The sequence below is a fragment of the Phoxinus phoxinus genome (genome assembly GCF_949152265.1).
Source record: "Phoxinus phoxinus genome assembly, chromosome: 3".
NCBI classification, from domain to species: domain Eukaryota; kingdom Metazoa; phylum Chordata; class Actinopteri; order Cypriniformes; family Leuciscidae; genus Phoxinus; species Phoxinus phoxinus.
This window is the reverse complement of record NC_136878.1, coordinates 2,044,529-2,056,702: the sequence shown is the minus strand read 5'-3', so window position 1 is coordinate 2,056,702 and position 12,174 is coordinate 2,044,529. Positions and strand designations below refer to the sequence as shown.

At 40.6% G+C, this 12,174-nt stretch overlaps 1 protein-coding gene across 1 annotated transcript; it reads left to right on the top strand.

Moving 5' to 3' along the window:
• Positions 1-2,275: 2,275 nt before the first annotated feature.
• LOC306995647 (cytosolic phospholipase A2 gamma-like) lies at positions 2,276-11,327 on the top strand. Its single transcript, XM_079607434.1, has 14 exons — positions 2,276-2,424; positions 2,529-2,640; positions 2,757-2,899; positions 3,035-3,233; positions 4,410-4,512; positions 6,775-6,915; positions 7,266-7,331; positions 7,439-7,498; positions 7,718-7,825; positions 8,025-8,171; positions 8,498-8,575; positions 8,649-8,806; positions 10,250-10,415; positions 10,490-11,327. Exons 1-14 carry the CDS (start codon positions 2,399-2,401, stop codon positions 10,660-10,662), a joined length of 1,680 nt encoding a protein of 559 aa, XP_079463560.1. The 5' UTR covers positions 2,276-2,398; the 3' UTR covers positions 10,663-11,327.
• Positions 11,328-12,174: the final 847 nt, after the last annotated feature.

The following is a 12,174-nucleotide window of genomic DNA, read 5'->3' as shown; positions in this document are numbered from 1 at the left end:
AGGTCTCTGGCTTCATTGGAAGCAAAACCGCGGCGAGGCAAGATGTGTTTTATGGCCTCCTTCTGTTTCTTTACAGTTGAAAACTGTTGAGTGAAGTCCCCAAAAGTGTCGCCACCTTGGGTGATGTGGGTGTCAAGAAACCGATCCTTCTTTGACTACCTTCGTCAATGCAAGGTTAAGCCACAGGTGGCGCTCCTGGACCACTAACGTGGATATTGCCCGACCCAGAGCCTGTGCCGTAACCTTCATAGTCGGTTGCCGAACGCAGATCCTGCAGTAGCTCTGGGTCAGGACTATCCTTGTGCAGGTCTTTCAACGCTTTGGCCTGGTGTACAGCAGGTTGGTGGAGGTGGCTAGGTCAGGAGCAGTGTAAACTCCAGAGATGAGATAAACTTACATGCTTTGGACAGGAGCCTTGGCCAATTCCTGCAGTTGCCGTCGTTTTGCGGGCATAAATGCACCTCAATCACATGCTCAACCTGTGGAACGTCCCAGAACCACCACACCACCCCACCATCGAAGGTAATGAGGACGGAGGAACCAGCGAAGCGTGTTTTGCCTGAGAACTGCACTTTCCATGTCTTATGCTGAGTTCACACTGCATGATTTTAGCCCAGATTTTCACTAGGCAACAGGTTTTGCGAGCTCGCCAACAAATGCCCGAAATCATAGGCAAATCGGTGCTCGTTCACACGAGTGATGATCACGCAGTGTGAATTATCAAAGACGTGATTTGAGAGAATCGCAGATGAGTCGCTGACGCCCGTGAGATATTTGGCATGCTAAAAATCTGGACCTTGAAAATCCTGCTGTGTGAAATGTGTTCTGACTAAAAACTACATCAGTGACCTACAGCCAATGAGACCTACAGGGCAGCAAGGTGTTCGGGGAGGAGTTGTAGACCAGAATATCAGTATTTTAATAGATATATTTACAATCATATCAAACAGAAATAAAGCACAAACATTTGCTTGACCAGCAGCAACAGCAGCACATTGCAAAATGATTGATTTACCCCAACTCTCTTTGCAGAACACACAGTCCTTGCTCCCCGCGTCTCCCCAACCATTTCCTTCTGCATATGTTTCTTTCTTTTTCTTCCTTTCGTTGCAAAATCAGCACACAGTCAATTTGGATCGCAAGCTTCTTGCGGACTATCATTTTTAATAACAATTTCAGTCTTGCGCGAGAACTCGGGTCTCACGCATTGATGATTGTGCGTTATTTCCTTATCACTTCTCGTGTGTTTAGTTGTGAAACGTAGTTTGTGGACCAGACAGAAGTCGGCGATTCTTTCTTTTGTATAAGGTCATGCAATGTGTGCATGTGTATGTCCGGGGGTGTGGCTTGGCATGCAAATTACACACACCAATTCCATTGGCCTTTTCCTGATACTGTCAGGGGTGATTGGGGCTCCCAAGAATGACCCCCTGAGTGTCTGTTCGACACCATGCCGAACATGACTGACAGAAAGGGAACTACAGTTTTCCTGCACTAATACTTTCAGTTCCACTCGTTTGCGCACTGTCTCGAGGACAAGCCCACAACAGGGGGAGTATCATGCATTTCATGAATACTCAACCGACTGGGATAGTTTCCAATGGGAAATGAAAATTACACAAAACCGAAAATTACACAAAAATGAAAATTACACAAACCGGCTTTATCCGAAACTGAAGAAAGGATTGGTAGGCAGCAGAACTAAACAAAATCAAATCAAAATCAATATAGCCTACTTGTAAAATATCAATTTGAATGTACAAGCAAGTAAAATCATTATATATGAAATTAATTTTATATGTATTTTATATGCATTACTAGCTTATGTGTGTCTATATGTGAATGAGCTTACAGGAGTTTCTTCATCAATATGGGCATGTGTTTTCGAAAATAAACTCTCTTACAACACTTTTCACACACTCTCTCTCTCTAGCTTATTTAGATGCAAAGGTAATGTCTCCATGACACAACAAAACCATCCAAAAAAGTATTTTTGCTTGTGTATTTAAGTTTTAATTTTATTTAATCTGTGTCTGATTTTATCTATTACAGATTTTTACAAGACTGTACAGGAACAGTGAGTGCATGTTTTAAAGCTTTTACAACAAAGACATTAATAGGCTTAATGTTATTATAAGTGATAACAGAAGTATGAATGAATCTAGACTTTAATGCTTTGATTCTTAATTAAAGCTTCGCCAAAACCAGTGGCCTGACGCAAACTATTAAACACTATAACTTCCACTGTTAGCAACTTACATTAAAAAACAAAAACACACGCTTAATAATTTACATTTGAGGTATAACAAATTTTGATCAACAGAATTATATAGATGATCATTTTCAAAAGATTTATTAGTTTTGGAATTATAGATTTTAACTTTAATGTCAACTATAGATGAGTGGATCCAAACCCCAGGAAAGGTAATTCTGCTTTTTATTAAGACTTTAATGTATTTAAATTCTAAAATCAAAATATATGAAATAGCAGTATGTTAAACTCAGCACTGGTCTGTCTGTCTCCGCAGTGGTTCAGTGAGAATCGGACACTCTCTGAATAAAAACGAGGAGGAGTTTGTAGACAATAGAAGAAAAGATGTTCTACAAAGTCTGAAGAAAGTTAAGATACACTGCAGTGAGGTAAAACCTAATTGTATAGGTTACTTTATATCTGTCTGGCTATCAATTTTTCTTAGAAATTATGTTGTAAATGATCAACCTCAAATGTTTGTGAAGTCAAACTGTGTGTGTTTCAGAATGAGGTGCCAAACATTGCATTACTGGGATCTGGAGGAGGAGAAAGGGCCATGGTGGGTTTGCTGGGATCCCTGGATCAACTCCAGAAAGCAGGTCTTCTGGACTGTGTGCTTTACCTGAGCGGAGTCTCTGGATCCACCTGGTACACACACACACACACACACACACACACACACACACACACACACACACACACACACACACACACACACACACACACACACACACACACACGGGTTGAATGCCATTAATGAGAGCATATGTTGTTCCTCTGAAGGTGTATGGCCTCCTTATATCAGGAGTCAGACTGGTCCACCAAACTAGAGACTGTGGAAGAAAAGATCATCCAGAGACTCAACGGTCCTGCCGTCAGTTGGGGAGATGCTTATGACAAACTGAAGAAATATTACCATAAAGACATATTCAGCTTGACTGACGTCTGGGCAACGATGTTCATTACAAATTATGTGAAAGAGGTCTGTAACTATTCATAATACAATCCTGTATGATCTTAATGAGCTTCTCACATTCAGTCAAAAATTTTTTTTAGTAGGTTATTGAAATGTACGACACACTAGGGGCCCTATTTTTGCGCTCTGAAACGCAAGTATCAAACGCGAAACGCAAGTAGCTTTGTGGGCGGATCCCGGGCGATGTCGCTATTATACCGGCTGGATAAACGACTCCTGCGCCCGACGCAAATCTAACATGTGTCGGTCTGAAGTCGCTTCATTATTCATAGGTGTGGTTTGGGCGTAACGTGAAATAAACCAATCAGAGCGTCCTCTCACATTCCCTTTAAGAGCCGGCGCACTTGTTCCACGGCGGATTGCTATTATAACGGCGGGTTTGCCGGCGCACGCCAGGAGCGATTCACAGCCGAGGAGACCGACGTTCTCGTCAGGGCCGTAAAACACAGAGAAGTGACATTGGGGATGATGGAGAAACACACACACATTAGCTTCGGTTAAACAGGCGTATAATAATTTGGGTAAATGTGTATCTAGATTTATGCCTATTTTTTTCACATCTTCATGGACACAACAATGATTTCCCTCGTGTGTTAATATTTTTCCTTGTAATAATGATTTGCAAAAATGAAAACTGCTGCGTCTGTTTAGATTAGAGAATCAAAGTGTGTGTGCGTTGCATGCCCCCTTAAAATACTGTAGCACTATCACGCAACGCGCCACTGTCTTTAGACTCGGTTTTTCCTGGTCAGTGGCGGAATTGCTTTTTAAAACTGCAAAATATCACCAGGGAACGTTTGCGCCGGAACACACTCCTCTTTTCACTGAACCGCCCCCCCGAGCGCAAGTTCATTCCCTAATTTACGTCTGTGGAGGGAAAAGTCGCTGTGCGCGGGTGCAAAATAGGAATGATACATGCGTCGGTGTACAAAGTCAATTGCGCTGGGTGCAAGATAGGGCCCTAGATATGATTTTGTAAGTAACTTTCTCATAATTATTAGCAGGGCAAACCATAATAACACGCAGTGACATCAGCTGGTTAAAGCTGTGTAAATGAGAGAACACAGCGGTTTATGTATATATTTAATTATAATTAATACATTTAATAATGAATATAATTAAAGTAAAAATATTTTAAATATTATATTAGCTCATTAAATGCAAAGAAATTATTCTCTTCAGATAGACGAACACACACTCTCAGATCAGTGGGACCAGAAGAGAAAAGACCCGTTTCCCATCTACACAGCGATCGACAAGCAATGCAAACAGAACAAAGATGGAGGTCTGTGTGTGTGTGTGTGTGTGAGAAAGACAGACAGACTTAATGTGTTTGTTTCAGCTGTTATATAGATGTTCTCTTTCATCTCGTGTTCGAGATCCACCTATGGGAAGATCATCCGTACCTGACCTCTGCAGAAGTATCCAATTGCACCAAGTCTGGCTAGACAGACAGAAGCGTGCAGCCAATGCCAGGTAAGACCCCGCCCCCTTACCTGAGGGCATCTCCAGGAGGACATGTCATTCAGATCATCCTCCGCCGGACGTGATTGTCTCGCTCTCCACTTCAGCCGTGTCATCCTGCAAGCCGCCCACATTAGGCTGTCCGCCTTTTGTCTCGCTCGTTCCCTCTGTCACGGCTGCAAACCATTGGGATTTTACTGCCAATATTCACTTTGAATATTCACTTTTATTCGCAAGAACTGTACACAAACGCACCAGCATAACTCACTCGCTCGTTTCTCTCTATCTGGCCTTTTTCCGAACTCATCGCCTTAACCCTATAACTACCGGTGCAAATAAAACAGAAATTTCACTACAATTATAAAGAGTCTGTGCGCTACAGTAGGCCTTTTTCTTTGATTACTTGCACTTATTGTTTGCACTTAATAAGATTAAGAGAAAACTGTTATTTATTTTTGTTTTGTTTTTATTTCTATGTTAAATTTGTGGAAAGGATTTCAATCAGGATGTCAAACACAGCCTCAGTCAGAAGTTCTGAAGCTCATGTACAGTAAGGTCTGAAGAGAATCATGTGAAATCATACAGGAGAAAAGCCAGTCAGTTAAGTTTGTGGCAAAACCTTTTACAGTGCTTGTATACTGTTGTTTTTCAATGCATATGATAATTAATACTCATAAAGTAGAACTGAAATGACATTTATGAGAAGATTATTAGTTAAAAGATTTCAAAATGCACCTGCAGACTATTTTTCTAGTCATGAACTTTGTCATTGGGGATTTCTATAAAATATTGTGCAAAAATCTTGTCTCATCTCGTTCTCGTGAATCCAATCTCGCGTCTCGTGAGATAAGTGTCTCGTCATTTTTGTTTGTTTCTGAGTTGTTCCTGAGTGGGAGCTCTCCATGGAGCTGGAGGCTCTGTCTCAATATCCTTTTGAGCCTCTGGGAAGTATTTCCCTAAAGCTGCTGTCTTTTAAGAAGCCTTGGCGTCAGCTAAACGTGTCCGTGAGCTGCATGCACTCTCGGTTCATTCCTCGTGCACAAAATTCTCTCTTAGTGCAGATAAGGTTTTCCTTAAAATCCGGCTTTCATGCCTAAATGCTTCCCTGCGTTCACATCGGAGGAATTGTTGGAATTGTCCGCTTTTCACCCTCCACCTTTTTCCTCCATGGAGGATCAGAGGCTCTGTGTCCTATACAGACATATATGGCCAGGACCAGTGCTTTCCGGAAGAGCGACCAGCTCTTTATTTCATGGGTGCCCCCTCACAGAGGGAGTCCCATATCTAAGCAACGCCTCTCACATTGGCTTGTGGATGCTATAGCTTTGGCATTTGAATTGAAGGGAGTGCAGCCCCCAGGGGACATCACAGCTCATTCCACAAGGGGCTTTGTTTAGGAGAGTGTCATTGCAGGACATCTGCTCTGCTGCCAGTTGGGCTTCTCTTCATACCTCTGTGTGTTACTACCGGCTGGATGTCACCACAACCTCGGTAGCACATCCTGTTTTGGTGCTGGGGTCTTCTTAGCCCTTCCCTGCGACCCTCCTTTTTCTTTTCCGATTAAAAGCGCACATTCCTGTCACCAAACATAAATCACATAAGCATATGTTGCTGGGATTATTTTCGTGTGTGTGCCACGTACAAGTTTCACGTCCTGCATGTGCACAAGAGTTATGTGTGTACGTCAGGATTGCAGGTCCATGTTATGGGACGTGTCAGGCACCGCCTCCCTGGGGCAACCGTCCTTTTCTCTGGCTTACAGAACCTCAATGTGAGTGTATTGGGAAATTGGGGAGCTGTCCATGTCTCTACCATAGGTGTCGTAACCCCGGTTCTCTTGCAGCACGAGAAGCGAATATACTTACTGGAGAACAGTAGTGCATGCAGGCTTTATATGCCCTCAGGTAAGGGGGCGGGGCCTTACCTGGCATTGGCTGCACGCTTCTGTCTGTCTAGCTAGACTTGGTGCAATTGGATACTTCTGCTGAGGTCAGGTACGTATACCCTTCCCATAGGTGGATCTCTCCACTCGATGTTTCAGAGAACTGGGGTTACGACAGTAATCTATTATTTCTGTCTGCAGACCCCTGGTTTGAGTTCACTCCATATGAAGCCGGTTATTCCCTCACTGGAGCGTTTGTGGAGACATCCAGCTTTGGCAGCAAGTTTGAAAATGGCCGTAAGATCAAGAACCAACCTGAGATTGACATGCTGTACCTGCAAGGTAACAATCTCTGTTTTAAAGGAGAGTTTATTCATATTTATATTATCAACTTCTACAGATTGTCTATTGTACATTGACCTGAATTAGAGAATAGTCCAAAATTGATCAATAGTCTCTGGGATGTATATTGATCTGGAGATCAGGGCTGTCAAAACTGAAATATAAACATTACAGTTAGAAATGTTAAAAATCATTTAAAAAGCAATTTCACAATAAGAAATACAATAAGCTACTTAACAATAAGAGCTTAAATGATAACTTTATGCATCAGACTGTTTGATGATACATGATACAATGATACATTTTTGTTTATTGTAAACACTTTTAAACTTAATTTTATTTTTCTGCAGCTCTGTGCGGCAGCGTTTTAGCCGATGGAGACGAGGATAAGAAATTCCTCTGGGAACTAATAAAAGGTGCAACTTAATTTCTTCTCAGGATTTAGTTCTGTCTAAAGTCGACAGTCATTTCATTATCATGTGAACCTTAATTCCATTTAATCCCCCCCCCCCCCCCCCCCCAGATTTCTTTCATAATTTCCTGCTTAAAAGCGAAACAGGGATGTTTGAGGAAATGAGTAAAGGTAAAGCATTTCTTGATCAATCAAGTTGATCAATCTTTTGTGTCTAATCTGTTCATGAAAATCTGCTGATTGTAAAAAGTTGTAAAACTCTTTAAAGATAAAAAATAATAGTAAGCTATAATGATGATTATCACCAGAAAACACCTGATATCTGAATGTCATAAATTTGGGGATGGAAAGAAATTTAGCACATGTTTGTTCAATATGTGTTTTGTTCAGAAGACAAATGTCACCAGGTGCTCATGGATCTCGTGGACATGAATCTCTCTGTTTTGAATGGCATCGATCCGTCTGCTCTCGATGAATCCATCAGAACTAAGCTGAACGGTAAGATTTTTCTAAAGTGTGCTAGAAAATGTATGTTTAATGGATTTTCTGCAACACTGAAACAAGCTAATTGATGAAACCACTAATATGGATAAATTAATATGCAAAAACATCCATTTTGGCCAACAAAAACTCTTAAAAAATGTTTTTTATCTGCATCAGATAACAAGAACTCAATCATATTCCCCTTTTTTCACAGAGATCTCTGAAGGCAAACATCAGCTGAGTTTTCAAAAGAAAAAACTGAATCTCACTGATAAAGAAGCTGTAAAACAGTATATGAAACAATACACTGAGGATGTGTGTAATGATTTGAGTCGTTGCTGTAATTTCTGGCCTTTTTCTGGTAGGTTGAACTGTCTTTACAATGTGTTGATTTGTATAATGTACTATACTTATTGATTTTCTAGCCAGATTAATGCATAAACCGAATGTGCGTTACTCTAAGCTTCCATAAAGCTTAAATTAGCTTCAACAAAACCGGTTTTAACAGACTGATGCCACAGACGAACCATTAGACATTCAATGAAGTACTTTAAATCTGAAGAAACTATAATGAAGCATCAAAACCTTTTCTTTCAAAAATAGTCAACTAAAAACATACTGTATTCAGAATTTAAAACAACATCAGAATATTTACTGAATATAAGAACCACTGTATTTGTTTTACAGATCTTTGGAAGAGTATTTTTGATTGCATTGTTCAGTGGATCTGGGGCAGGAAATATAACTTTCTTCACAACATGAAAGGTGAGAACAGAAACTCATCGACAGATGACTTGAAATTCATTATGAATAATATAATAATGCTGTGATCTCTCAGATAAAGATGTGCCCTCCACTCTTCTGGAAAGTGAGACGAGAGACTATGAAGATGGAGGACTGTTGCTCAACTCACCCTACTTCTCAGTGCTGAGAGAAGAGAGAGACATCGACCTCATCATTTCTCTGGATTTCAGTGACGATAATGATCCTTTCACGGTAGTATACGCACAGAGAATTCACTCATAGAAGTTCATTTAAAGAAATGAATCCCCTAGAAATCATCATTAATTCCCTCTCTTGTCGTTCCAAACCCGTGACTTGTTTCTTCTAGAACACAACAGGAGATTTTTGTTAAATAATCTTGCTGCTTTTTTCCTCATGACATTCATAGTGACCACCAGAATTCACACTTACCAAAAATGTACAGGATTTTAAACAAATTAACAGATAATTAGAAATATGTTTTGTTTTAGTTCTCTGAGAATGTTAGTTTCCATTGTTATTCATTACTTCCTCATCTGTTCGTAGTTACTCTGTCTGTGTATTTAAACTCTCAGTTTTCTCTGTTCATTGTCTCGTGTTGTCTTAGTTTTAACTTGGTTGATGTCTTTATTTTCCTGTGTTCTCCTGCGTGCCATGAGCATTATTATTTAAAGGGATAGTTCACACAAAAATGAAAATGAGCCCATGATTTATTCACCGTAAAGCCATCCTACAGTAGGTGTATATGACATCCTTCTTTCAGATGAATGCAATCGGAGTTATATTAAAAAATGTCCTGGCTCATCCAAGCAGTATAATGGGAGTGAAGGGGCAATATTTTTTTTTAAGTCCATACAAGTGCATCTCTCCATCATAAAAGTTCCCCAAACGGCTCCGAGGGGGTTAATAAAGTCCTTCTGAAGCGAAGTGTTGCATTCTTGTAAGAAAAATATCCATATATCGACCGTACTTTGACTTATCGCAAAAGAGAAACACTTGACGATGTATGTGTCTCTCGCGGTTTAAACAAACAGGACTGGGCAACTGCGTTTGTCATTACATTGTGCGTCAAGTTCAAGGGTTAGTCTTTTGGCGTAAGTCGATGTGTACGGCCGTCTGCCGGAGGCTAGTTATAAAGTCGATAAAGTTTTAAATATGGATATTTTTCTTACACCAACACAACGCTTCGCTTCAGAAGGCCTTTATTAACCCCTCGAAGCCGCTTGGGAGACTTTTGTGATGGATTGATGCACTTGTATGGACTTCAAAAAAATTGTGCCTATTCACTCCCATTATAATGCTTTGAAGAGCCGCGAAAGTTTACTCCGATTGTATTCGTCTGAAAGAAGAATGTCACCTAGGATGGCTTCAGGGTGAGTAAATCATTTTTGGGTGAACTATCGCTTTAAGACTTGTTCTAGTAGTTTCCTCTTCGTACGATTCATAACCACCAAGACACCTGACAACATCATTTAAACAGATAAAAGAAAACCATTTAAAAATAAGTGCATGGGTTTTCATGTAATCATATTATGATACCCAAAGTGTGCTGTCCATTAGCATTCCCATTTATCTCAGAGGGGGGTTCTCATCCTGACAATTTCAAACAATAATTTCTTAAATTTAAACAGTCTAACCTTTTTAATCAAACAATAACAAGCTGCTTTTCCACTACAGACAGTGAGGGAAGCTGCTGAGACGTGCAAGAAACTAAAAATCCCTTTCCCTGAGGTCAACATTCCTAATAATGACATAATAAAACCGCAGGACTTCTATGTGTTCAAAGGCCAAAACACTCCAACCGTGATACACATCCCTCTCTTTAATGTGGTCAACTGTGGAGGCAAGTTATGATCTAACAATGCCCTGAATAAAACAATACAATGTTCTGATTTAAGTGTGTTAATGTTTCTTCAGATGATTTTGAGGAGTGCAAGGAAAAATATCACACTTTTCAAGGTCCTTACAGCGCTGAGATGATCACTGATCTGATGGAGATCGCTGGAAAAAACATCACAAACAACAAAGTCAATCTGGTGAAGCAGATTCATCTGGCCGTACGGCCAAAAAAGACACAAAATAATGAATAATAAATATCAGAGTGTGGTGTGTTCTGAAATGATGTGGCAAAGTCCTCACTTTTTGGTTTAATGTTTTTTTTTTAAGGTAAATTCTTGTTCCAGTTACACTAAATGACGACACATTTTTGGAATGTGAATGAAAATGAAAGGCGGAATTTATTGTGTGAACAGAGCAATAGGCCAATCAGACAATATTCACAGCAGCGCCATCTTCGATTTTTAAAGGGAATGAAATTGAGACTGTGAGGGAGACATACATCTCTTCAGTGGGTTGTACTGTTATTTAATGTGTTTTTGCTGATGAAAAACGGCAAAATAACTTTCCAAGAAATTTCATTAGTCAAAAAACATGAGCTGCAGAAAATTATAAGTGACATAGGACCTTTATACAGCTTTTTACAGCGGATACCATTGAAAACATTGTAAGTCTCCCAGAGCTTTGCTTTTATTCGTCCTGGCACTGCTCTGAAAAAGGTCTTTAGGCCAATCATTATATTTCTTTTTTGATAAATATGTTAAACATATTAAGCATGTCTTCAGTCTTTTCATTAAGCAATAAATTGCGAATCATTAATAATCAAATCAACCACAACACAGACTGATTTACAACTGTGATTGCCAATAAAAAAGTAATACTTTGTTTCTGTTTTAATGAATTAATAAACTGTTCTCTTAAAATAAGGTTTTGTCCTGGTCATTTGATATCAAACAGCACAAATGCTCATTTTAAAACTGATAGTTATGGACTTGGATGCTGATTGGACAATTTAGAGTTCCAGTGTTTAATCTTATAACGTTTACCTTTTTTCTAGTATTTTGGACATACAGTATTTGAGGAGGCCCACCGTCCTTCTCTCTGAGTGTGTCAGAATCAATCCATTTCACAAGAATCTTCTCTCACAATGACAGCTGTTGTAGACAATGATTGATGTTATAGACAAGCACCTGATCCAAAGGAAAATACTTTTCAAAGTAATTATCAGATCTTCAAACTTTCATTTGAAGTCTAGGAGGTTTCAAATACTCCCCCTATCAGCCACTGGTTAAACAAATTGGTAGCCCCACCCCAAACTCAGAGATGGCTGTAGAGGTGGATGAGGAGCTGGTGAAGACCTTGAAAAAGACAGAGATGTCAGATGAAGGGACAAGGGTGGAGTAGATGGTAGAAGCATTCATGGAGGAGTGGCCGGTGTTAGAGCCCATGGAGGAGTGGCCGGTGTTAGAGCCCATGGAGGAGTGGCCCATGGAGGAGTGGCCGGTGTTAGAGCCCATGGAGGAGTGGCCGGTGGAAGAGCCCATGGAGGAGTGGCCGGTGGAAGAGCCCATGGAGGAGTGGCCGGTGTTAGAGCCCATGGAGGAGTGGCCGGTGTTAGAGACCATGGAGGAGTGGCCCATGGAGTTGTGGCCCATGGAGGAGTGGCCGGTGTTAGAGCCCATGGAGGAGTGGCCGGTGTTAGAGCCCATGGCGGAGTGGCCGGTGTTAGAGCCCATGGCGGAGTGGCCGGTGTTAGAGCCCATGGA